Source organism: Chroicocephalus ridibundus, chromosome 2 (genome assembly GCF_963924245.1).
Source record: "Chroicocephalus ridibundus chromosome 2, bChrRid1.1, whole genome shotgun sequence".
Classification (NCBI taxonomy): domain Eukaryota; kingdom Metazoa; phylum Chordata; class Aves; order Charadriiformes; family Laridae; genus Chroicocephalus; species Chroicocephalus ridibundus.
In genome coordinates this window covers 54,820,546-54,848,258 of record NC_086285.1, presented here as the reverse complement: position 1 = coordinate 54,848,258, position 27,713 = coordinate 54,820,546, and the positions used below count along the sequence as shown (strand labels likewise).

Below are 27,713 nucleotides of genomic sequence, written 5' to 3'. Positions count from 1 at the left end.
AAGTAGCACTGACTTCAGTGAGGCCAGTGTTTTCATCAAAGTGTCTGGAGTTTTCTTGGTAAATGGTAGAGATAAGTAAAGGCAATGGAGTATAGCTTGAATTCCTGAGTTCTTGAGGGTTTATTTTTGTTTGCAAATGATCTGTAAGCATACCTTTGCTGTTTTGCTAGGGCTTTGGGTTTTTTTAACTGTGTAATAGATTGCATACCTGTGGCATTCAACTGCTCTTGCCACATCTTCTGGCAGGGTTGTATGTGTCTAGTGTGTCAACACGTGACTCTAGTGACTTTTGGGGCTTAATGTCAGGTCCTTCTTGCTATTGAGACTGTATGATTTGTCCTCTGAGTTACATGAGGTTGTTTTGATATTGTTTTCTGATGGATGTCTTGATCTTTGTGAACAAAGACGAGCCCCCATACCAGTAGTCTTGCTCATAGCAGTATGTATACAAAGAATAGCAATTCCCCAGGACTGGTGCAGTGAAAAACACCATTTGGACAAACATTCAGTGAGAAATTAAAAAAAGAGAATGTGGACATAGACCAGTGGGGAGAAAATTCAAAACGTAATAACATCCCCACAAATGCTTTTTTCCTGTCTTTGTCCATCTCTGTGACTGTGCTATTTAATGATGAAGGGCATCAGCCAAAGAATTTAGCAGATTGTATAGCTATATCAACCACAATGTAAAAGGAAAAACATAACTGTATGCCCTGAATAATCTTTTAAGACATAGGAATAAGAATGTATTTAGTAGTAATTTAATGACAAAAAAAAATGCAAAAATTATTTGGTTTTGATTATGGTAAGACTGTCATCTAGTTAAGTGGTCAATGAAAATCATTCAAGTAAACTGCACTTATATAAGATTTATGCCTTTGCAGCACCATAATACTGTTTTAGAGTTTTGTTTAAACCCTGGAATATCTCTCTCCCTCCCTCTTTCTTTCTTTGTTGTTTTAGTGTCATTGATGCTTGGCCTAAATTTAAAGTGGAGATTTCCGGCTTTTTTTTTTACAGGATTTTATCATATTCTTTCTCTGTTTCCCACTGCTCTTAAATGGCGTACCACCCCGTACCCATGGGAGTTTTCTTGTGACTTCAACTTGCCATGCATCATGGAAACAATCTAAAATTTACTGGTTATGAATGCAATATTGTTAGTAGTGAATAATACCGAGCTGTTAAGAAGGTTGCTACCAAATTCAGCAGAATGTGGCTCAGACCCATAAGCAGGGGTCCTCAAAGTAGGAGCAAGTGGGAGCTCCATCAGGAGCCAAGACAAGGAAAATCTCAGCTCCCAGGAGAGCACGGCCGAATTTAGATTTGGCCTTCAAATTCCCTGGGGCATAGGCTGCCTATTTTTCAAGGTTCACGCAGTGCCTGATACCGTAAGGGCCCACTCTCATTTGGTTGTGGGCTCTGTTGGAAAGGGTATGAGTGATGATGAAGATGTGAGAGCCTGACGCGTCCCTGCTGAAAGGGGAGCTCACCTGAGAGGGAAAGTGCGAGGTGCCCACTATGAGAAGAAATAGAGACAGATAGGAACAGACTGCTTTGCCTAGATGGAGCATATTAGAGACGGGTGACTTATGGAAGTACTTGTCCCAGTGGTATTGTCCCTTGGCTCTGTAGCCTGGCCTCAATTTTAGTCCAATTGCTTAATTTTCTACACTCCCCATGAAAGCCAATTCCCTGGCTGCTGTGTGTCTTCTTTATATTTCTCCATAATGTAGATTCTGGCTGTTTAACTGCAGTAGGCTTTATGATAAGGCTTTTTTTCCCTCTCTCTTGGCAGAATGCTGAGACTTAATTTTAAAAGACGCTCAAACCCCCCAAACATCCCTGAATGACTTACAGGGAAAGCAGAGTGTTTTCTAGCTCTGTTTTAAAAAATATTACAATCTATTTTATTAGGCAATTTTATCATTGTTATAAATAAGTAATTGTACTGGGGAGAAGGGATAATCCTTATTTAATTAAATTCATCTATACTCCCAGGTTGGCAGCAACCAGACATATGTGAGACTAATACCCACAGCCTGCCTGTATGCATGTGCAATTAAAAATTCACTCTACAGTAGCACTGGCAGTTTAGTGTTGCTTTTGGCATTTACAAATTCTTTTATTTTGTGACTTTTTTTTTACCATACACATATGCTGGAGCAGATGTTGCTTATTTGTTGTTTATTCAAATCTGTAGGCTCTGGCAGCTAACTCCATTGTTCTGTAATGAAGCTTTATTCACTGTCCTGTATTAGGACCCAGCAAATGCATGACAGGCAGAGTTAGCTCTCAGCAGGAACTACAGTTATTGTCCTTACTTATTGGCTGTTTATATTCTAAAGCTCACAGTTGAGAAAGCTGGCTGGGCAGGGTAAGGGGCTGGGGATGCTGTGTGCAGAGGAAAATTACTTGACTCCACTCACTGTATCTTTGCCCTGATGAGGTGCAGGCTTGCATGTAAACTCATCTGTTGCAGGGATTTCATATTCAGCATTTGAAAAATAGAGCTGTTCTCCCCCTCCGCCCCCTCTTCTGCCTTGTTCTCCCCCCACCCCCGCTGCTCCTTCCTTTTTCAATTAGCCTTTGTAAAGCACTGGGTTTAACTAAAGGATGTTTCAGTGTTGCTCACCCCCGTTAACTCAGCACGTGCCTGAAAATTCATTAGCAGCAACGTCTATTAGGGAGGCATCGGAAGTCGGTGCTGTCTCGGTGCGCATTGTAGTCACCCACTCCCCCTTGCTCCTTATTTACTTCTCTCTCCCTCTGCGGGGCGGCCGCGCACCCGAAAGGCAGGAATTCCTGCATGGTGCTGACCCAAGCGGACATGCTGCTCCTGGGCGCTCGAGTGCCAACAGAAAGGCATTAGCCTGCTGGAAAAGCCCTTGGTAGCCCAAGAGGCAATCAATCAGGGAAGTAACCACCTCCATCTGGCTCCCTGTGACATGGTAGCTCGCTACCGAAGCGCTTGTGATTCATCTTGTCCCAACGAGTGGTGCCAGGGATCGCATACACCCAGTTTTTGCGGCAGCTGGGAACGTCCTAGCTTCCCTGCATGCTGAGCTAACACATTAGCTCCTGTGACTTATCAAGTAGCAATTCTTTCAATTATCACACCTTCAGTCCTCCTACTCACCAACTCCTCTGGTGGTTTGGCACCATGGGAATATTCGCAGAATGCAATTGGTATTTCTTTTAATTGACTGAGTGCCAAGAACGTGAATCCTGTTTATTATCCGTTATCCATTGTAACGTCTGCCTCCAACTGAAGGAGCGATGTCTTCAAAAGTGCAAGAAGAAAACAAGTATGCTTCGAAAAGGACAGGATTTTCCAGGTACCTTTCCCTATTTTCAGTATAAAGAAGAGAACAGCTATTCAGCATTGCTTATTTGCTGTAGTGCCTACATCACACTGTTTTTCTTCACGTATAACACAATGAATTTTACTTTTAAGTACAGATTAAAGGAAAGGGAAAGGCAAAGAGATAGCCAAAGGGAAGATTTACTAAACCTGCAATCAAAATCAGGAGCTGAACTTAAAAATGTCCTATACCAACTCTTGTGCTGATACTGCCAGACATTTATGTGAAAATTTGGCATTGGTTGATGGTCACATACAGTCTCCAAATATGAGTTCTCCCTTCATAAAACATGACGAATAATAGATCCATAATAGATAGATCTCTCTTTGCAACAGTTTTCTGCAGGCGACCTGGCACAAAGGAGACATCTGCCTTCTTTAGCTGCTTTGGGTTGCCCCCATTTTTTCCATGATGCTGCAGCCCATATTTTTCCCATCTTCAGCATGTGAGCCACGTAAAGGCGGCCTTATTCTTTCCAGTTTCTTACATAAGGGACCTGTAAGTGAGAATAAGAGGAAACTGCGTCATTTTAATGCATTTTGTGACCTGAAGAAGTCTGGGGGGAAAGTCCTATGGTCCCAGCAAGATGCAGAAACTGCCAGGAAGCAGAGACTGAGAGAAAAGAGCAAAGCGAAGAGTGGAGTTGTGAAATCGTGAGTCTTCAAACCTTCTTGCGTCTTCTCCCTGTCCAGAAGCATCCTGAGCTGTCTGCCTCCCACAGAGAAGTCCTCCTAGGAAGGCAATTTATTTCTGCAGCTCTTGAGAATACCCTGGCTGTTGCGTTTTGCCACAGTCCTCCTTGATGTATCTCACACATATTGCTGTCCAAGTTCAGCAATGGATAGAAAGAGGGAGACCCAGGAGGTGGTGATGCCACATTCACCAGAACAGAAACTAGATGGGCAGCAAGGAAAGGAAGTCTGGCAGACTTTTGAAATGGCCACCCCCCGGTGGTGTCAGGACAGCCCGCCTGCAATCCTCAGATCTAAGAAACCATCCTAGGAGCTTTGGGAGGTTGTATGATTTTCAGTGAGTACATTCCTAAAAGTCATTGCACATTTATAACATTTCGTTGCACGTATGTGTCATATTTTAGGTCCTACTGCAGCGGGCTGATTCATCCTAGTGGGAAAGGATATGTACACACCACATACTTAAGGCAGATGGCCCAGTGGAAGTTATAAAACCTGTTGTTGTTTAAATCTTAGGGGGAAAAAAATCATAAAATACCTTAGGTGTCCAGGAAGACAAGCAAATACTTTGACAAGCAAATACGTAAGAGACATCAGTTTAGATTAACCGAGATAGCCTTTTAAACAGGAAAACTTCTGAAATGAAAGCTAGTTGTGCTAAAATTGTGCTGAGATCTTGAAAGGATTTTTCTTATATTTCCTCCTCTGCCTTTTCTTCCCATGCCCTCAACAGAGCGTAGGAGGATCAGAGCCTTGCCTGTGCTGTCACGGACCTCCATGTTGCTGTAATAATTGTTCCAGTTGACAGCCTGACCCTTTGAACCTTGATGCAAAATTCAAAATCACAACCCCATGTCCAGCTCTGGCTTCAAGGCAGCTTTGTGAGAACGTAAATACTTTTTCTGATAGCACCACATTGCTTTGCCATGGCTGCTGTAAGAGGGCTGATTCTCCTCACTGCCAGTGACACCTGTGAGAAGGGGTCCTTTGGTGTTATCCGGGGAGTGTTTTTATGCTCTGGAGAACTCTTTTTTCTTTATGGATAGGAAACATGATTCCTATTCCATAGATCTTCTACGTACTTGTCAACTAGTCACTGATACTTAAGATTTCTCCTCATGAAAATATCACTAGCAAAGAGAGACAGGCTTACTAAGCCTGGCACTCTTAGACCCCCCTGAAGACAGTTTAATGGCTATTACCATGGAAATAGAGCTTATTATCATTGGCTGGTGATGTCTACAAAGTAGCACCCAAAAGCCAGATACCTGTCCTGGCTTCCCAATTGCTTTGGGCACTGCTGACCAGGCAGAGAGAAGTTGCAGGACCTAGCAAAAAGATAGGGGCTTTTCACTTATTTCTCTCAAAGATCCCTGTAAAGGTTGCTGGAAGCCATCCTCCCTTTTGTGGGGGGCTCTCAGTTGCAGAGAGCCCTACGAGGCTCCCTGCGATCACTTATTTTTTATTCATTATCTCCGTGCAGCTGCTACTGGGAGAAGCTGTGATGTAACGTGATCTACAGTGTAGGCTGATGACATTCAGCTCTACCTCTCATTTTCATCAGAAGCAGACACAACCATCACCCGTCTCTCCCGACATTTGGCAGCAGCACGAATCTGAATTAATGACAGTTGGCTGAAGCTCCGTTGAAATAAGATGGAAGTGATACTGACTCTCAAGGAAAAGTAGGAGGAGGACCTGGCAAAGTTTGAAGCTGTTTCATCAGCTGAGGGAAGATAAAAGACCATTGTCAAAGTGACTGCAGTTTCAGGTTTTGACTAGATTCATCACTACTCCTAACCTCCCAGACTGCAGAAACATCATTTATCACAGAGAACTGCCTACAGTGTTCTCTCTTTTCCTGTCAATTTCAGCTCTTAGATTACTCATTTCTACTTTTATCATTTCTAGGGCAGTGTGCTCTTGTGTAGGACAGGCAGGAGACGACGGGAAGCTCTGATGGGAAGGCAGACGCCTTGCTCCTGAGCGTGGCAATTTGCAGGGGCGCGTCTGCTGCTCTCAGACAACAGCCCAGGAGAGTCACGATGTTGCTCTGTGTTACCAAACCTGACATGACCTCTGTCCCCAGCTACTTTAAATATTTTCTGTAGCTTTAGCCAACCTATTAAAGGGGATTTCCAGAGTCGTGGACCAAATTGTACTGGGGATATTCTTGAAAGGGGCAAAGGTGGAGATTTCTGGATGGTGAACCTCTGCCACCAGTGCCTACAGATGTCAGTTCTGACCCTCTATAGAGAGGGACAGGGTGGTTCACTACTGCAGGAAATTACATCCTTTTCGGTGATGCATAGGGTGGAGAACATGCTTCTTCGCTTGCCCACATTCATCTCTGATTTGGTAAGGGAGGAGGGGAAACGAACGTTAAAAAAAAAAAAAAGGTTTCTTTTTTTTTAATGAGTATCTTAACGGAATATTATCAGCTAATTCATTTCTTCTCCAAAGCTTCCTTCTACACACGAGCTCAGGACAACCTGTAATGCGAGAGAGTGAGAGCGCCAACCCACCCACCCACCAGCCCCAGGCATCTCACAAAGGAGTATATTTATACCTGCTGTTGCGGCGCTGACTGTAGTGCACAGCAGATGTACTGAAGCTAGTTTTAAATCAGTAAATACGTGCACCCGCTTTAAAGCATGATAACGCGTAGTGCAGGTACCCGTGGCTGTCTAGCCACCGCATCAGGAACTGACAGCGCACCCTCTCACCCTGCTTTTCAGCCAGGTTTTGCAACCTGGGCAGCGCTCCAGGCTGCTGTGCTCTGCCTGCCGACTGTGCTGTGCCACGAGCATGCTAGACATAACCATACTATACGCTGAATGTCAAGCCAAAAACTTGGCTGGAACTTGGTGCAAAACTGCTTTTTTTCCTCGGGTGTTTTGGAGGAGGACTGAAGCTGAATGCTTTGACAGTAGACGTAGATTTGCTGCCTAGCTATTTCTGCTAGTTTGTGGCTTTAATGCTCCGTGACCTGGTTCCTTCAAGTGCTTATGGCTGATATCTGGAGAGCATCTAGGCCAACGTCCTCCCAGGGGGATGTGGGCACCCAGGGCTCTGTGGGGAGCTGGGCCTTGGGTGAGGAGCAGGAGGTTGCACAGGAGGATGTGGAGCATGGCGTGTGCCCTCCCAGTGCCCCTGGAGCTATGCACGTGTCTCCTGCTAACGATGGCTCTGACAGACAGACCCCATAGATAGCCATGCAAAGAACTGCAGGTTAAACGTGGAGATGAAGCAAAATATTGGTAGCTGTCGCACGACATATGTGCCCGCCACCTTTCGCCCCCCCGGCCCTGTCTCACCTCTTCAGGGTGCGCTCATGTCCCAGATGAGGTCATTGTAGTCATTGGACTGCAGGGCTTTTTACCCCTTGTTCACTCCCACAAAGAAGAAAAGTATACCTGAATTCCTCTGTATGCCAGTGGTACCCAAAGTGATGGGGAGAAGAACGCGGCAGGCTGGGTGAGAGCTGGGGGAACTGACTTTTGACAAGCAGAAGGAGGTGCCTCAGAGGAGCCAGGTTTTGTTCACCTTGCAAGCTTTTGTGGGCATAGACTGTTCTTTTGTTCCATTCATACGGCACCTACCAGCATGGTGGGGGACAATTAATCATAGAATTAAATTTTTGTGTAGAGCATTTTTAAAATGTATTTTCACCCGGTCACACTGCGTAAGATGATTGACATGAAATTCCTCTTCAATTCAAAGGGAGCAGGGGATAGGCAAATTTCATAGCTACTTGGTTTTGAATAAGAATAGGAGCTTTTGCTGCACCTGGTGCATTTTGGGGTGTATTATTTGCTTTCAAATAATATGACTATTCTAATAAGAGGGTTCATCTAGTTTCTGCTATAATGTCATTGAAAAATAAAATTTGCAGAAGGACGTGGATAAAAACTCCGGTTTGTGCTGGACAATTTGTGGTTTATGTGCTGCTGCCATCTGGTGATTGTTCTCCTGAAATGCAGCTCAAAACAGACGTAGCGGTACAGAAAGGGGCCAGTGCTGCAGCCCTGCTCCAGTGACGATAAATTCTGGACTGCTCTCTCTTACGGGCAAGTTGTAGAACTGTGTATTGCGTTTGGATAGAAAATAAATATCAACTAGTTCTTGCTCACCTCAGTTTGCTTGTTCATCGCCACTTCCGCAATGTGGAAAGTGAATCGGTGTTACAGAAGTAAATGAAATGTTTACTTTCATAGTCCAGGCAGTAATCGTCGCAGTTGTCTATGGGGGAGCTACTTCTTCAACTAAGGAAAGACAGCATGGTATGCTGCCAATGAACACGTTTTATGGAACGTTCACGTAGGATCAAGTTTTTCCACATATATGGGAACTGATATGAATAAGAATGTTTCTTTTCCCAAAACGCTGAAAGTTGTACAAAATAACTTCTAAGTGGTGCACCAAGGTTGAGTGAGCTTCAGAAAACCCAGCGTTATGGATAACAGCACTAAAAAAAAAATAAAAAAAAAAAAAAAAGGGATTCTTTGTGGCTTATGCAGAATACATATTTTCAGTGGAGTTTCATTAGCTCTTACTGGCCGTATCATGGAGTGTAGATACTTAAGAATTGGTGGTGCCTGTCCTCTGAGTAGGGGAGTTAGCTGCATCAGCTTTCCCATCATAGGACCGGACCATCCGTAACTGTGCCATGCAGCTGATGTATTCCTCTAGTGCGTAGCCAGCTCGTCCTGCAACATCATTTTGCGTGATGCCGTAGGCAGGGCGGTCGTGTTAAGGATAACATACCAATTTACTCATTTGCAGAGCAGGAGGAGATAGAGTGAAACGTCTAAATGGGAAGGATCCAGTTAACTACCCGAAATGAAGACATTTCTATTTCGAAAGTACTGTTTGAAAATGTATTTTTGAAAGTCCTTTTTTGCCATATAAGATAGAAATTCTTGATTTTTTTGCCTTGTGTTGGAGAATCAGAGTCTTCACATCTTCCAGTCACTGCTGCTAGAGTTGTTAGCGCTGAGCAGCTTTGGTGGAGCAACTACTTTTAGTATTTGATGCCTGTGTTTGAGAAGGAAAAAAAAAATCATCCAAAATGTAATAAAACATCTATTCAGTTCTGGCACTTCTGTGGACATGGTGTGATCTTTCTTCAGCCCATCTCTTACTGCATTCGACCACTATTGAATTCAACTACTGTCGAATGGATGTGTTTCTTAAGGCCCCATCAGTGAGATATTTGTATGTCCGCTTAGCTCTGAGCGTGGAAATATTATGCACAGATTTAAGCCTGAATCTAGTTTCCCTGCTGAATTTTGCCTGAGTATTTAAGCTGTGATAAAGTTAATGCCTTGGGAGTTTTGTGCGAGAGAGACTGCAAAATGCCTTTGCTTATAGAGGGAAGTGGAAAAGTCTTATTCTAAGTGCTCCAGGCTTCTTTATCTTTCACAAAATATCTGACTAAATTGTGGCTTCTGTGCATTATTTAGTCCCATGTACGTAGCAGATAGTTTTAGAAATATTTAGCCACATCAATGTACAGCAACATTTAAATAGCTACAAAAATATCTAAAATTTTAACAGCATTGCTAGGTTGCAATTGGCCATTCTACTTTTTCCTATGACAGGATGAACAGTCCAGCTTTTAATTTGTGAATTTCAAGTTCAAGTTTGCACAAATGCTCTTGCATTTGAAGTTTTTGTGCCTATGCTTCCCCATGTAACCAAATGATGTAGAAAAACAACTATTGACGTACATTCATCAATCTTAATGTAATTCAAAAGTCATGCAAAAAATTCTGGTATTATTTACAAGCGGTGCAGTAGCTCTCATGGCATCTTTTGCAGTTTGCAAGTATTCTCCAGGCTGGAAACTAGAAAGAGATTGCGTTATTTGCAGCCAAGTCCACAGAAAACCTGCTGCAGAGTCTTCAGAGGAACGCAGAACTGTACTCCAGCACTTATTTTTTTAACTAATTAGGGAATATTCTTTCATTAATGGTGAGCCTAGGAGCCCAACAGTTTCAGAAAGTTCTTGCACTGATGGTTGCTGAAAATGGAAGCCACTGTATCTGCATGCAAATAAGGGGAGAGAAAGAGTCTCTTAATGAAATTGGATTGATCAAGTAAAGGCCTGGAAAGCTGTGGGACCTTTGGGATTTGGAAGGCATGTACTTTCTTATACGATACAAGATTAAGCAGAAACCTGATTAGTGAGTTCCTCTAACCTATTTTTATTTAAAATTCAGGCAGAACAGAAATGGGATGCAGGAGATAAACTCTCCCAGTTCAATTAGCACAGAAAGGCGAAGAGCCAAGGTTTTCCTCACCAAGGTCTTCAGGGGCGATTCTCAGGTTTCCTTTTTCCAGCATAGCCAGATGTATTCTCCACACAGGGCCCAGAGTTGTAATTTTTAGTTCATAGTTGAATACTGGTCTGAGTCTTTACTTCTTCTCCAAGCATACTTTATCTTTCCTTGGTGTGATGCTCTGCATGTATTTGCCGAATCTCTACAGGTTTGGGTGTCTCCGCACACTAGGAGAACTGAGTAGAACTATATGAATAATGGATATTTTGGTTCAGTGGCTGAACCAAATGATGGGGGAAAAATGCGGTTTGGGTAGACCAGAAAGGAAAACAAGCTTTGCTTAATGTTCTGGTGGTTTAACCCATTTTTTTTCATCTTTCTTCTTCAAATTAAAAAATGAGGTTGCTTTCAGAAAAGAAAAAAACAAAACACATTTGAAAGAGAAAGGTGAGAGCATGTTAAAAATGTCAAAATAAACTATGTAAATTCTGGCCAACTCGTACCCCTCCAAAAGACAATTTTCGAGTTGCTTAAAGACTTAGTTCATTTAAACATAAGGAACTGTTTCTGTGAAGAAGTGGTCTCCCTAAGATGACCTTGGCCACTGCTGAAAGGGCTTTAGATGCTAGTCCATTCTGAGATAAACCACCAGCAGCATCCAGCCTGGACATTTTCAGAAACCTGGTAGATAGAGGAATTTGTCCTAGGAAGGAGACCTAGCAAAGACCTGCTTTGGACCCCTGCAAAGAGTCAATCTCCTAGTAGGAACTCGGGCTACAGGTATCCTCGCTGGGTATTAGAGCCTGCCAAGAAAAACTGGACTGTTACCATTGGCAAGCGATTAACATTGCTGAAAATTTCACGAAGAGGGAAACTCTATTCCTCCTCAGGACAGCATCAGGCACGGCCTAATTTGCAGTCTCACTTAATTACTATTTGGGACACTAAGAGGAAATGAAGTGATAGATTGGCCCACTCCTCACTCAAAACAGTTTCCGCGGTATGCAAATGCTGCTAGCCATTATGCAAACATTACTTTGCCCTGGTATACAGACATTAAATCAAACTATATTTGCATAGGTTGAAAGTGAGCTGCCTCAAATTGAAAAGGCTATCGTGTTTAATGTAGCTTCGGTACAGCCCCAGCCTGCAGTGCGACCTGCCTTCAAACCCAGCCCTGCTCCGCGTCTCCCCTGGGGCCATGTTTTTCAGCTTGAAGTCCTTGTGGAGGCACTTTGGCAATCTCTTCATAGCTTTTTACCCCACCTTAAATTGGAGGCCCATATTCATTTTTACTAAGTCTTTTTTTAATGTCAGACTTCTGCTGAAATCGAGGGCATTTTGCCTGGCTTTGAATAAAGTGTTGCAGAGTCAGAGAAACATCTCATCTTTTAAAAACCCCTTATCTTCACCTGCCTACCTTCAACAGGGCCTGGCATACTGGGTAGGAACTTGCAAGTCAGTTTGGGATGTAATGATTAAATTAGGCATCTGAACGTAGTTGGAAAAGAACTGCAGCTCAGACCCTCTGAGACATCGCTTTGCACTGACTATACGGGGAATTTAAGCCTTTACTCTAGGAGTATTAGTTCATTACACAACTAATATATAGGTAGGTGCAAATTAGCTGCCTATCTTGGATGAAGGTGATTACTTGGTCTGAGGTCAAGAAATCACAGTAACAAGAACAGGCGAACTATGCTTTTCTTCTCTTTTACAAGTTTCTATTTTGCTAACATAAAAATTGCAGAAATTGGATTTATGGTCAGAATGATCATTACGTCCTATTATATTACCATTTGTAAATACATACACAGACAGCCTCTCAGAGTGGTTTGAGCCTTGATTTATGTACATACCTTTATGTTTGATCCATGAGAGCCATGACAGCAGAGCACACATCACACGTCCGTCCAGGGAGACACGTGGAGGTCTTTCTGTAGGCTAACTGTAGTGATATTAACTTGGTCTGCAGACATTTTATCCAGTCTTTAATGTCTCACCTTGTGTCTAAAGATGAGCCCGGAGTCCACCATCACATGTTTTGGGTAGTTCCCTAGCTAGCGCATGGATATAAACGTGGGTGGGAAGGCTGCGCGGTTGCAACACACAAACACAATTGACTGCGTTGTTAGAACAGATGTATTACATTTATCATAATAAATGGGTCAAACCTGGCTACAGCCACCTGGTTTTCATCAGATCAGAAGATGAATTCTCACAGCACTTCCTCTTCCATTAAAGGCTATGGGGTTTTTCCCTACATGCAGTTTCTAGTAGCATGCTAGCTCCTTTGGTATCCTGCATGTCTCAGGAGAAAAACAGGCACCTTAAAACACTAGGTAATCTGCTGATAATGTAGTCTTCTAACGCCGCAAACTTTAGAGCTTGAAGGTCAGTTGTTATGATTGGAGGATACAGTTGAGTATTTGAGGCTCAAATAATTTGAGTCTCAAACTGGTTGGAACTGCAGCAGCTGAAACATTTCGTCATTTCAAAATTTTCCTAAGCCTTTCTTTCTTCATTTTTATGTATGGAAAACTACAGGCCAGACTGACACACTGGAAGCAACAGCTGGCAAAGATGCAAAGGGTAATTGAAGCAGCTTTAAAAAAAGTTTAGAGAATCTGTAGAGCAGTCTCCCTGGGGGAGAAGCTGAACCATAATGTCGTTTGTGGGAAACTGCAAGGATGAGTTTTGAGACCACCCACAAAACCGGCAATTTTCAGCAACATCACTGCAGATTTTGTAATGTGCGAGATGGGAACCACATATTTTTAATCTGAAATAGGAAAGTGACTTATGTGCTGCTGATGATACCAGGACTGACAATTCAGTAATTCATTTAAAAACCATAAAATGATATCTGGTTTTGATTTCACAGTTGCTGCCTACAAATAGATTTGTGATTTTCATTAATTGATGCCCAAGATACATTTAATAAAGCCCATAGTCTGTTAATGAGTGAAAACATAGTTTGTAGACTTTTTTTTTTTTTTTTTGCAATTCACACAAATGAGAGTTAGTAACTCAGGTCTCAGAACCACTAGGTGGATTGTCACATTTTCATGGATATAACCAGAAGATGAAAGGTCTTGGGATTCAGAAGCCGTTACGTATGTCAGGAACAAGAGAGGAAGTGTATCCAGATTGTCTGTCTCCAATCCTTTCTTGTCTCAGCAGACTCCCTCTGCCTGCTCCCCCAACTCCGCCTCTGTTTTGGTGCCAGATATCTGAGAATCGAGGGCATTATTTGAGGATGAAGGTTATCTGAAAGTGCAAATTATCCAAGGGCTGAGAGATATTGGGATGTACAGGATAACTGAAGGTTTACTCTCAATCATTTGTACTTTTAAAGAGGATTGGCTTTTAGTCATTAAATCAGATAGCTAATGGTGTATAATTTAATTGCTAAACTTGGGGTAAGAATTGATTTAGCCAGATGATGTGGCTGCTAGACTAAAAACCTCCTCTGGAGTAAATCAAGAATATCTTCCTCTTGCCTTTATGTCTTGCCATGCAACCTTAAATCATCTCTGCCTGTTACTGTGATTTCCTGTCCTCAGACCAAAAAAACCCAAAGATAATACACGGTGCCTCAAAGTAGAGACAAACTGGTCTAGGGAGAGGCCAGGGCAGCTCCCTTTCCCTGCAGGAATCGCCTGGTTGAAGCCATTGAAACTGCGTAGGTATGAATGAGACTTGGTCTGAGCCAGTCCTAACAGTCAAAAGTCAATATTTTTAGCAAAGGAAAACAAGTGGTTGGCTGCTTTACAGGTTATTTACATTGCGTGTGTTGTGTGAATATATCAAAATCTAAAATCTGTGGATGATGATTACACTGGTGAATAAGTCAATGCGTAATAACATCGGCAGTAGCTATCCTGAGCACATTTTGTTATTTTCTCTGTTGTAGCAGTATTGCAGATTTTTGACCTGGATCAAGAATCTTTCTAAAAAAATACATTTAAAGTGCCCCTTCTTAGCTCTATATTCATTTTGACCTGGTACTGCTTTCTGCCTTTCTTTCTAATTTTTTTCTTATCCTTTTGTTTTCCCCAGTAGAGGTGATGGTGACAAGAACAAGCAGCTGCCAGTCAGACAGCAGTGGGTTCATGGAGGAGCTGCCAGAACCTGTAGTTTTGCAAGTAAGAAATGACCAATAGTTGTTGGTAGGTCTATGAAAACTCTGTAACCCTGGCACAAGTAACATTAAAAAAAAAATAATGATTAAGGACTGGTGAAAACTTCATGAAAACAAATTCCTTCTCCTAGAAAACCTCAGAAGGCAAGAAGCTTTCTCAGAACTTTGTGCAACTCTTCCACCACTCTAATGCAAGATTTGTGCAAGGCATTAGAGAAGAAATATTACAAGAATCTTTGATTCTTTGGGTCACTGGGTGTTTAAAGATGTATTTTAAGATGCCTCTGCCCAGGGCAAAACAGTGGTGGGCAAACCAGTGTGATAGAATAAATATAATATTTCAATTCCTCCTTCCTTTATTATTTTTCCTCTTTTTTTTTTCCCCTTCAGAATGCATCTTTGTCAGGAAAGATTAATTTTATTTCTGATATCCACAATCAAGAAACAGCTCTGTCACACAGGACAGGGTTTCTGATGTTAAATCAAGATTTTCAACAAAAGCCAGATGATTGTGTTGCTAAGGTCTTCATAACAGCTTGTGAGAGCATTTTGACAGCACCTGGATCAACAAAAGCAGGCAGTGACCAGGCAGAAGAGACTCATCTGCTACTGACTGCAGAAAATGGAGAGTATGAGGCCTGTAATGCTGGACCACGGAGTTTTGTACAAGAAATGCTTTGTGACATAGACAGGGAGGAGCGTAAAACTGGAAGAAAGCAACCAGGAAAAGAGGAGTGCATAAAGGAGCATAGTCCTTGTTTTCAGAGTGACACTCAGAATGAAGGAGATCCTAGCTACTCAAAATTTGATCATTTGTATTTTAGGACTGGACACAAAAAGGTGAATGTAACCTTCACCGAACTGATTGATATAAACCCTGCAGTCATCAGTGACAGTAAAATCAGAGGCGAAGATGACAGTGAGAAGTGCCTGACTGAAAAGGACATTGGAGCTGCATGTCATGAAAGTGCCCCTGGAGGTTGTACAGGACGTGTTAAAGGACCATGGTGGGGCATGGAAGTGGTCAACAAAGGTGGTTCCCTCCTTGCAGCGAATGAGGTGACAAACGTCCAGACGCTCTGCAAAACAGAGGACGATTCAAAAAATACAAGATGCTCCCCCAAAACAGAGCTCCACGAAACTCCACAGCAGGACTCAGCAGCACAAAGTGGGAGCAGTGCTGCTTCAAGCTATTCTATACAAGAATCTCGGAGGCATCCCTCCTGCCGAGTGGAAGAGCCTGGATTAAGTTCATCTGAAGATCAAGAGACTGGTAGCGTAGGGGAGGTGTTAGGTTCTAACAAATCAGAACAGGGAGACACTATCCAAAATGGTGAAATGGCTTCTGTTCCTCTGAAATCTGTTACTGTTCAGATGCCTTCAGGGCTGGAGTTTACTTCAGGGGTGAAGTGCACAGGGCAAAGTGCTCCTTTCAGTGAGATCCTTGCTAGGAAAGATCCTGTGGACTTCTCTGAGGGTGATCCTCTCATACAGTCAGACCCAGGGGCTTTGAAGGACGGCGTAAAGCAGACCACTGAAGCCTCCAGCCAAACTGACATCTGTGCCAGGAAACCCAGGTGGCCACCACCGCTTCATCCACCCCATGCTCACCTGAAGAAATCAGCCTCTGTTGACACCATGCTTTGTGGCAAATACAGGTCATGCTACTGGGGTGAAGCCTCTGGTGCCGGGGGTGCGCAGGGCAGTCACTGCTGTCACTGCTGCTGCTGCTGCCACGGCTGCTGCCCGTGGACCTTCCCCACGGCTGTCTCTCCCCATCGCCCTGTGAGCTGCTGCTCAAACCGTGCCGCCACCGAGCTGCAGCTCTTGAAAACGCTGATGCTCCTACAGGACACTGCGATGCGTAATCTTGCTCCGGTGAGTAGGTTTCTTCATATACATGGGCAGCTGACGCACTTACGAGCTAAATGTACAAGCTGCCTTTTCCTTTCCTCTCCCGCCATGCTTGCATCTTTAGTGGGGTATGTCTTGGGAATGTAACTGAGAAAATGGTTGAGGAAAGTATTCCCTTCTGGACAAAAATGGCAAACCTATCTGTACCTTCAGTTGTGTAGGGCTGCTTCTTTTAGTGACTTACGTACATCAGTTCAGTCTTAAAATGGTTACTGCAAACTGGGTGATAGAGTTTACAGGTCAAATGAAGAGCTGAGATATGAGCATGAGTTTCAGTGAGTCCCTGTGACCCAGCTGAGTTACAGCAACTGAGTAACTTATTGGACTGTAGAAAATGCAAGGTTACGTGATTTAGCGTAATCCTCTTTCACCAAGAACTCATTTAGGCTATATTACTGAGTGTTTATTAAAGACTAACTGTGAATAGCTAGTTAGATACCATAAGCCAAACTGCTCTAAATCAAAGGGAATTGCGACTTCCCAGAGCCTCAAGCCATTTTACCATGGCAGAATAAGAAGCTTGCATTGAATCTAAAGTCCCACTAAGATGAATATTTGCAATAAAAATACTGATAGCAAAAAGTCACCAGATTTTTTTATTTCTTTGTTCAGAATTGCTGGGAGTTCCCAAAAGCTGTGAAAGACTCAGAGTGTGTTGGGGAAGAAAGCAAGGAAGGGAGTTAGGAGGGGCTTTTGCATCCTGAGAAAAATGTGGAAGGAGCAGCATACCTCCTGCTGGGTTTTTCCTCTTCTCTTTGCTCTTCATAAGGAAATGAAACTTGAACTGCTCCACAAACTGGGGAGGAAAATAATTAGATAAAAGTTCCAGAAAGTGAAACCGGTGAATCTTATGCTGCCACATCATTGAAAATGAGAATATATAAATCTATGATGTCTTGAACATTGTATTAAACAATATATATGCCTTTTGTCAGCTATCTTGCTGTTGCCACAAGATGGCAGTGAGTCAGTACCTTATGGTGGACTGAGAAGCCTTTTCTCATTGATTGACTTGCTGTTTTAGCACTCTTCTAACGGGAGCTAATGGTGATTCGTCTTCTCTAGTCGATGGACAGGGAACGTGGGAGGAACTGACTTTGCACTGTACTGTTACCCAAGATCTGTTCTTAGGGATATGGCTCCACACCCAAGTCACTGTGCAATAAGTGAATTAATTTACTGGACATTAGTCGCTCTGCAGAGATTACACACATGCCTACTTTATGCTACACACATGCCTACTTTATGCTTTGCATTAAAGGTGAGGTAGTTCGTTACTGAGAGAAGCTCGCTCAGTTTACGTCCCATTTACCGAGGGCCTGCATGGGGAATGCAGCCGCCACAAAGCAACTGTTAGACTGTAAATTTACCCTGTTTACATGCACCTTATCTTAAACAAGGTCTTGCATGAGACTAGTCCTGGGACAGTTAGTCCCTCCTCCATCCCTGCTGAGTGTGAACTCTGAATAAATCTATGTGGACTTGTGCTCTGCGATATGCTCGGAGAGTCAGTGCCAGGGGAGCTGCCCAGACCTCATCTGTAAGCGCTGGAACGATTTACCAAACCTACCCACATTGTGCCTCTTGAATCTTTTGCATGGTGCTTTCTAGATTTTTGTTAGCCTTGAAGAACCAAATAGAAATTTGTCTGTGGCCCACTGACTTCTCCCTAGTGACCTGAATGATAGGAGCTCTTCAAGCTCATTTGGGTCTACTTTTTGATGGCTAGAAGTCCTCACTCTGCTCAGATTTGGCAGTGGGTAGAAGAAACCATGATTATTATGTGGACGCTGCTCACTTGCACCCCACACACTCTCATCAAAGAACAAGCAAACTGTCTGAGGATCAAAGTTAAAGTTTGTGGTGGGGGGCAAATGAGCAATCAGCCAACGCTTAATCTGAAGGTGCTCATACGGCTCTGCTCTGACTGCCTCAGTGGGGTGCGATCGCTGCCCTGACCCACAGCACTGAGAGCACCAGCTGTGCTCCACATGGAGCAGACACTTAGAAGATCTCACCTCTAATGCAATCACGGGACTGGCCATATCAAACCACTATTGGTTTCTAATTAACCCTTTCTGGTGCAACCCCACGGCTCTTGGGGCTAGATTTTTTTCCCACTGCTATGGGATGGTTTCTCCCTGGGTCACACATCAGGAGTGTTCCTCACATAGCAGCTGCATTGAAATGGAGTTTGAGAACGAGGTTTCTCAAATGCATGGAGAGCATCTTTTGCCCTCTGGCTGAGGCTGATCCTCCAGCAGGGAGGGCTTCTTCATGTTTCAGGTCTTGCTGGGACTGAGGGATGCTTTCAAGCACACAAACACGAAGAGATCATCAAAGGACATTATTGCAGGAGTCTGAAGAGGTTGGGCATTTCTATGCTTTGCAAACGTGCCTCTTGTTCTCTGTCAGTTACAGTGGTCAGCAGTAGAGTGCAGGTTTCTACACTGTCTTCCCATGGCTTACAAGAGACCAAAATCTGCCAAGATGGGAACATGCCAAACACTTTCTTGTGCTTGGGGCAGTTTCAGCGTAATAGAGGAGCCTGCTTTCAGGAGGCAGACAGTATTATCTCCAAAGTAATTTGGATGATTCTGTTTGCATTACTGCCCTGAACACAGTGTGAAAATTCTTCAATGTGGCTAGAAACTTAAACATTTCAATGTCACTAGTGGGCTGCCGTGGTACTAGTCATGTGCTACAAAGTCGTAACTTGCAAATCTTATAATATTTGATGTACCATTCCTGCTCATTCATCTCCCCTACCTTGAGACATTCCTGGTGTAGATGGCTACATCAGGGTTGATGTAGATGACAAGCAATACTAGATACCTTCTCTCAGTGAAGAGTAATGGTCACAGTTATGGCATATTTCCTCTGATGTATTACAGATGTCTACTTTTGGATCAGAACAATTGCTCTGTTGCGGTACTTGCATGTACCGCATTGTGGTAAATGTCTGCATTTAGTTAGATAAATCCGATTCGACATTTCTAAATGGTAATAGATGAGAAATTATCAGTGTAACACTTGGCAGAAACCATCATGAAAGACACTTTTCCTTCTCATAGTTCTTAAATATCTTCCCTCTCTCCTTTCTTCTTTTCTCCCTCTTTCTCCTTTTCAAAACAGTTTCTAATTTCCAGTGGACAGTAATTCCATTAACCATTAAATTCATTAACCCATAGCAACTCATCCTGCTCAAATATAACGTCTGACAACAGTGCAGTAACATCAGAATTTGGCATATTGCATCAGATCTTTGATCAAAGTCCTTTTCCCCTTCCATGGCAAAAATGAAATTCTCACTGGCTCAAATAGTGCCAGGACTTAATCCTGCATGCTTTAGGAGAAAAGTTGGTGGCTGGGATGTGATGGATGCACCCAGAGAAAACTCACTTGAAGTGCCATCTGGAGCAGCTGCTCACAGGGTCCTTGTTGTGCGGGTAAGAGGAGGACTCATGCCGTTTGGGCTGTCAGCTTCAAATGCACTCGACATGGAAGTGCTCAAAGAAAAGTAGTCAAGTGGGGTGTCTTCTTGCTTTTCTGTGTAGTGTACCCTCCATGAAATAGAAGTGATGAAGAGGTCCTGCCAGCACTTTCAGCAGAAGCTGGATGAGATTGAACAGCACCTGACCGAACAGCAGGCGCTGTTTTCCAGCATGATGCCAGATGAAGGAAGGTAATGTCAGCCCAACACACCTAGCTAAACCCAAAGCTAGCATCACCAACATGTCTGGTCACTTGTGTTACCACAGCATTTCTGGTCAGTGAGGTGCAGCTGTGGGCATCCTGCAAGCGGAGGAGAAACGTATTGTGATGTGATTTTTGCTCAGAGGAAATCCCAGCCTCTCCCCACATTGTCCAAGGCTCTTAAACATGAGCATTTTGAAGGCGAGGATTGCTCCACAGATGCAGGCTAGATTTTTAGCGTGCAACTACCATGTTTTAAGCAGTAGGAACACAGGAACAGATCTCAGTCAGCTGGAGCTCGGTGTCCCAGGTTGATGCTGGGTTCAGGGAAGGAGGTGGGAGCGATCTCTGACAAACCAGTCCCTTTAGGCCATGTACTTAGTGCTCATGATCAATAGGGTGATGATACAGGAAAAATTGAACTAGCTCGTCATGGACTGAGCCCAAGTTCACAGGGATACCCGAGAAGCCTCAGGTTCACAAAAAGTTACTACGGGCTTCCAGTCTTGAGCTGCCTGCAAGTAGGGCATTTATGCAGTCTTTGTGCTGGCGATAAATCAGAAGTGATAAAATTGCCCAGACTCAAGCTGGCTCTGCAACTACAGCGTGTTTTATCTTGCAACTGGGATAATCAAAGAAATGAGAGTCAAGCAGACAAGGGCTGTTATTTATTATTTTGTAAGGTATCCTGTGATCATGGGTAAAAAGAAGACCACAGCAGAGGCGTTATACTGGGGCTGAGGAAGAGGAGGGTGTTCACGGGTCACTCAAGTGTGCTTTCACTGCTGTCCCCACAGGGAGGAAGGCAGACACCTGCAACTCTTACGGCGAGCTGTTCGTCAGGAGGTTGCAGAGCTGGAACTTCGGCTGAATGATCAAGCTTGCCAGGTCAGGGAGGGCATCCTTATGGTACGTTGCACAAGCCACTGCTCTGGGTCATGTGGGGAGAGTTAGTCTGTCCAGCTATTCAGTGTTGAAAGCGTTAGCTCTGAGGTACGTCTGAATAAACCTTTCAGGGCCAAGAATAGGACGATTTCTGATAACAGATTACAGTTTACATCTTTGACTCTCTCTTCGACTATGCTGTTGAGCTCAACCACCCAGGAAAATTGCCAATACTTATAGAAGTGACTTTGCTCTCCTCTGCTCTATAAAGGTCCTGTGATTTCCAGAATAAAGTGACAGGCAGTCAGCCTACAGAATTACTGATATATGGTTAATGGTCTGGTTCTTTTCTGGACCAGTTCTCCGTTTCATAAGGAAAGGTGAAGAAAACACAGTCAGGGGATCAGTTACTTGTCTTTGATTCTTCCCTGATAAACTTGGGTTAGAAGGTCAAGACTGCAATGGTCACAGATTGAAGTCCATTTGAGATTTTCCATTAAGCAATTAGATCTATCTGTTGGAATAAAATGTCCTTTAGGCCTTTTTCTTCCTTTTTACGGCAATGTCTCCTTCGCCAGATATTGTACGTCTTCTTCGGACCAAGCAGAAGAAGCAGGCATGCTTCATATACGCTTGTGTATCCTGCTTGATTCCTTTTATTATATTTTTATTACTGCAATATGCTTTTCCTTCTATTTTCTCTGCAGCAGCTGGACCAATTACTAGTAGAACAATCCCATCTGTTTTCCGAGCTCGGACTCTCTGATTGGAAGGGAGAAAGAAAAGCCCAGAATAAACAAGCGTTTCCAGATGCTGCTGACACTGCGCATCCTCAAAGTGGGTCCTCAAAAGTGGTGCTCCCAAGAGCTCCAAGCAAAAATATGACAGCAGCAGGCTCACTCTCTGCCCCGCGGCCAGGGGCACCCCCAAGGCAGTTTCCTACCAGGACAACACCTGAGCTGAATTCAGCTGGGTCTGACCCACAGGAGCTCTGCACCAGTAAAAAGGAAATAAAAGGACCTCCCCAAGCAAAAATGGACTTTAAGGCATTTTTACACAACGTAAGGAGATGTTTCACTCTCGCCCTCAAGGTTTTACGTGGAAGGGATCGCTGACCTGCAATGTGGTTTTACTATCCTGTGTCTCGTTGCCGCAGCCTAGATCAGGACCCTTTCCAGATAAGCTGTGCATTCATCCGGAGGGATGGAGCCTGTGTTTCAGGGCGCTTTCAGTATGCATAGATAACACAGGCAGACCCACCTTGCTATTTCTCAGTAAGTCGCGGCAATGATCTAGATGCTCCAGAGAGAAGAACATACAAGTATAAGGATGGTATTTGCCTGGCTTGCTTGAACTTTGAATGCAACTGTTTGACTAATTAGTATATTCAACCCTCTCCCACCATGTGAAATTAGTAATTTATGGCTTCAATTTGCAGAGACAATTATCCAGTTTTACAAGGGCAGTAAAGGCAGTGAACTGGAAGGTTTGTTGTTTTTCTGAAGAAATTCGAAGTCAGCATTTCTGACTGATCTGATCTCACAATGTAACCATAAAAAAATTGTTTGCCTGCATTTTTTAATATAAAATATGCCTAGAAAATCTCTTAGATAGCTGCCTTATCATTTAATGGTCTCTTCCACCTATGCACATGTCCCAGTTTTTAAAGGCTTGATCTTTCTCTTAAATGAACAATTAGGGTTAAATTCTGTGTAAACTTCATGTAAACACCATGGGAGGGAATGCTTTTTATTGTAATCTTATACTACTTTCTTGATTTATGTTGACGTTACCACGGGTATTTATCAAGCAGAGTCAGGTTCCTTAGCACACAGTTCAAAGAATGAGAACCACAGACACTGAGGAACAAGGAATTTAAACATTTGAGATCATGTCTTGTCATCTTTTGCACCCATTTCCTTTTAAGACTAGTCTTGGTCATTCCCTTAACATACAAAGAAAATAACACTTTTTTTCCTTTTTTTTTCCAGTTGAAGAAATCTTTCCGAAATTCTTTAGGTAATGATTCACCAGAAGGAAAAGACTGATGGAGGACAGACTGATGGATTTGGGTTTTAATCATTGTGGCCTTTTTCCTGAAATGCATGGTGTATCGCAGAAACAAATGAACAAAACATTGCATTATAGAAAGTTCTGATCGCAGCAGTTTTATTTGCAATGGCATGACTGGCCAGAAAACCAGATGTTTTTAAAGGATGTTTCAAAGAGAGGTGCAATGTATTTTGCTATTCTGTGACTGCAAAACTTACTAAGCTCCTATTGGGGAGCACACAAGTTAGGGCTGTTCTTTGCAAGGTCATTTAAAAGGAAGAGGAGAGAGCTTATTTTTGAGAAGGAACTTAAGAACTTGCAGACAGCCCACGAGATACCATTAGCAGGTATTCTCTTTATAACTAGTTATTTTAACACAGTCCTTCAACCGATATTAGTCCTCAAGCCCAAAATATCTTGTATAGTCCAAAACATATTCTAGCTTTTAACTTTCTACTAACTTGCCTCTGGGTAATTTTGTGAGGCTTCTATCTACTGTCAGTATCAAATCAGAAGCTCACTGATAGTGCATAAAATGTTAAACGCCCGCTCTGTCAAACTATTACTGTGGATATTCTCCTGGCTGTCCTCTTCCTGTTCATATTTGCTTCATATAAATCCAATTAAAACCAAAATGAGACTAGAAACACAGGATTTTCTACATTTTAAACCTTGAATCGGAATCCTGGTTCACTTTTCTGGGGCACGCGCAGAGCCTGGATTCATGCAGAAAAAGCCATGAGGAAAGACCTCTCGGGTTTGGATCACAGCAAAGAAATTCAACCGGTTCATTTTCAAAGCAGCGCAGTTTGTACTACTGCTTTCAATTTAGCACTTCCCAGACTGTGAGATGTCCTACTGGCTTGTTTGTTTAATGCTCTGGAGGGATCTTAGGTGTCATTTAGGCTTTGGTGTTGCAAATCACAGCTCTGGGAAGGTGCAAATAGAAGTAGCATTTGCACACGTTTAAGGAGAAAATGGAGTCAAACATGCTGAGCAGCCTCGAGGCTCCCTGCACCTCCACGTTTCCACAGATGTTCAGGGTAATAAAATGATTGGGGGAGAGAGGTACATAACATAGGAACTGACAAGATCCTCCACAGCCTGCTGGGCCATGAATTTTACTGGTTGAAATTTGCCCCTTTCTTGAGACCCCGCATGGGATTTGTACACCGCTTCCACGCTATCAAGCGCTTAAGAGTTTCTACGTCAAGATTTGTGATTGTGACAGTATCTTCAGGCAGCATGCAAACAGGACCAAAGCATCCTTCACCTAAGTTTTGGTGAAGGATGCAATAAATTTGGCTTAGTGTTTTCTCCCTCCACTGGCTTATGAACTGTACTTGCAGATGTTGTACCTCAGCTTGTGGAGGAAAGCAAATAAAGAGCATGGTGAAGGATATACAATGATGTCCTCCTGGAAAAGAGGACAGCTAAGAAGCTTCCTTACCTCGGCCACACCAGGGCTATGATTCCTCCCATGAAACAAGAAGGTTTTTGCAAGTGTCACTGCAGCCACTGTCCGCCTGTCCACATGTACAGAAGACAGTAGATCTGTTGGCAGGTGGCAGCTAGTCTTGATTAGGAAGATCATGCAGGACCTCTGGTGCCATTTGAATTCTACTATTTGTATTCTTGACCAGGACTGAATCTGACTCCTGCTGACAAAACTTTCCTGTTTGAATGGTGTCTAGATGGGTGTGTGCAGTCCAGTTCCTCATTTCCATTTAATCATAAAATCATTTAATGCAAGCCGTGGATGGGATAGGGTTCCCCCATATGCAACACTTAGACACCCACAAATATTGTTACCATGAACTCGTTTGCATTTATTGCTAAAGACGAAGAACCTCTCAAGCCTTCAATGTTGTTTTAACAGTTAAATTGTAACCTCGTAGCAATAAAAAACGTACTACGCAATGGGAATGGCAAAAATCTTCTGACTTACCCTAGAGCACAAGTGATACTGCACTTCATAACTCCTCCAAGCATGTTACAAGGATGGCTGCACTAAGCCTCATAATGCTCCCCCCCCTGGTTGAAGAGGGGGGAGAAAAGAAAATACACAGTAATTTTGTGATCAGGAAAGTCTGGGGGTAACACTGGTCAGTGTGGGAGCCAGCTGCACACCCACTTAACCTCACAGTGTTAGCAACCTTTTAAACTCTATCATTTATTTCCCTTTAGGGCAGTCATAAGCAAATATGGTGGGAATCTTAATGATAACTCCACAGAATTAATGAAATAATAGCATATCTGAGTATCGTAATCTAGCTAGCTGGAACCATACAAATTAACTTGCAGGCTTACAAGGCAGGGGGTCGTATCTTGGAGGGGAGGCTACGTTACTTGTGAAATGCATTAGTGTTAGGCAGTGTTTGCAACTTTGAAATCTGAAGAAAACTGACCCTGTGACACTGCAGAACTTCTGACCAAAAAAAAAAAAAAAAAAGAAAGAAATGGAAGTATATGACCAAAAGGCTGTTTTCCTCCCTATTCCACCTTTCCAAAATTGAAATAGGTGGAACCATTGGCTCTGTTTCACAGGACTGTTGAAGCCCCACAAAGGTCCATGCAATATAGATCAGATCTGCTATGGAAAAGGGTAAGATGCATCGGGTGTACGTATGTTACAGCGTTGGTTCTTCTCCCTCTTTCAGCATCTCTTGCCTGCAGAAACCCAAAACTGCCACCTGAAATCCTTGTAACTCCCTGTTACAAGCTCAGCATGTCCGTTGCCTCCATCACAGTTTCTGGAGGGCAAGGGCAACACGCAGCCTCACCGAAGCAGGAGGGAGGAAAGGAGGGGGACGGGCAGAGAGAGATCAATAAAAAAATGGTTTCCTAACAAAGATAGAAAATTCAAAACCTAATGATTGCTTTTGCCCACCCTAGTTCGGTAGCAATTTGTGTCCCTTGGATTTTACTTCTTTTGTCATTGTCTTTTGCCTTCATTGGTTTTCCCCGATGCCCCATAAATCTTTAAACCCTGAAGCTAAAAGAGGCTGCATTGTGCACCAGCTTGAATATTGATTTTGCTAGAGAGTATAAAATCTAGAGAGATAATAAGGAAATCCATCTAAGGTACCCTGCCAAGGGCTCCCATTAGTTGCTTTACCAGGCATCAATTCAATAAACCCTCGAGAGCAGCACATGAATAAACATCAGAGCCTCTCTGGCATGTTAATGCATCAGTTGCCTAATTGTCAATGCTGCCAACAGACTCCAAGAAAAGAAGTATCTTGGGAGTTCAGCCCCTTCCAACCTCAAAGACCAAAGAAGATTTGACACCGGCTTAGAAGAAGGCAGGGCTCAGGAGAGGGAGGTGTGACAGCCAAATAACATGGGCACGGCTGCTTTTGGCGTGGTGCTGACCTCCTGCTGGATGCACAGCCCAGCTCTACCCAATCTGGGCGCGCTGCCTCCGTATTGCATCCCAGCTCATGGCGATCAGGTGCCCCAGGTCAGGCCCATGGCTTTCCCTGCGCAGGACTGGAATTTGTGTTCGGAAAAAAAGAAAAGACAGCCTCAAATTTTGGCCTCAAGCAATAGCAATAAACTGGTCCTGAGCTGCTAGATACAAATTACATTCTCCCCTAGGGATGCCAGTGAGCCCGGGTAGCAAGAACCTGGGGTCATATTCTGGGTTCTACCATGTGTTTTCCCTATGACCAGGGCCTTTCTCCTTACCCCGTGGGGACCCTTATTCTTGGCACAGCTTCTTTCTGTCTTATCTAATGAGGTTTTAAATTCCTCGCAGAGAAGTTATTCTCTCCTAATGCGTTCATACGGTGCCTAGCACAATAGGGGCCTAATATCAGTTGGGACCTCTACTTGCTGCTGCAATAATAATTTTATGAGCAGCCTTTCATTAAGATCCATTGCTACTTAAGAAACAGCTGCAGTGTCACTTTATAAGGCTGTTGACTGTTTTAACTCCCTCTGCTCCAGAAACAAGGTTTTGATCTTCCCTGTAGAAATGGATATGGGTAAAAGAGGCTGAAGTATGAACAAAAAGGCAATTTTCCTATCAAATGGAAAAATTCAGAATTAGAACATCTGAGACTTCCAGGAATTAAAAGAACGTGAAACAACACTGCTGTCACCTCACTGGAGAGGTGCATTTGAATTCATCCATCTTAATTTCCTTCTTTTCCATTGTCTTGCAATGGGCACATCACTCACTCAATTAGCGCAGATCACAGCTAGTAAGAGGGACACAGGTGTGTCCCATTGAGGCTATTCAACCTTAATATGGGAAACATTTATTACCATGACAAATAATGCAGAACACCTGATTTCCTCCCCCTCTCCCCCATTAAAATACAAAAGCAGCTTGTTAGGACATTAGCACTTATAGTTAATGATAGTCACAGAAGTAGTAAGGAGGCAAGATGCACAAAAGACTGAAAGTCAGAAGGTAAGGAGTTTGGTTTTTTTTTTCCCTCAACTCGTATCCTAAGGGAGTGTGAGGGTTCCCTGGGGCCTCACCTGAGGGCGTTGATACGTGTGTTCCTTGCATGTTACTGTCACCTGCAAAAGGCTTCTGCAAATACACAGATAGGTAGAAAGTTTCTGCTCTTCTGTACTCTCTGCTTAGCCAGCTGCCTCCAGGAAGGGCTGCAGTAAGTACTTCTTAGAGGGACTTTAGGTAAAGCAAGCACCTGTCGAGGGTCCTAAA

General features: G+C 43.3%; 1 protein-coding gene across 5 annotated transcripts in view; it reads left to right on the top strand.

The window, feature by feature from the left end:
* ITPRID1 (ITPR interacting domain containing 1) overlaps positions 1–25,127 on the top strand; it is a 58,797-nt gene extending 33,670 nt beyond the window's left edge. For 3 of the 5 annotated variants that reach the window (XM_063325542.1, XM_063325546.1, XM_063325545.1), the window contains 6 exons: positions 14,404–14,489; positions 14,876–16,363; positions 19,957–20,084; positions 20,893–21,004; positions 21,688–22,041; positions 22,972–25,127. In XM_063325542.1, coding sequence (XP_063181612.1) covers positions 14,404–14,489; positions 14,876–16,363; positions 19,957–20,084; positions 20,893–21,004; positions 21,688–22,041; positions 22,972–23,028 — 2,225 coding nt within the window. In that variant the 3' untranslated portion in view covers positions 23,029–25,127. The remainder of the gene's footprint in view (positions 1–14,403; positions 14,490–14,875; positions 16,364–19,956; positions 20,085–20,892; positions 21,005–21,687; positions 22,042–22,971) is intronic. The other 2 variants (XM_063325543.1, XM_063325544.1) reach the window with 2 other exon arrangements.
* The last annotated feature ends 2,586 nt before the right edge of the window (positions 25,128–27,713 follow it).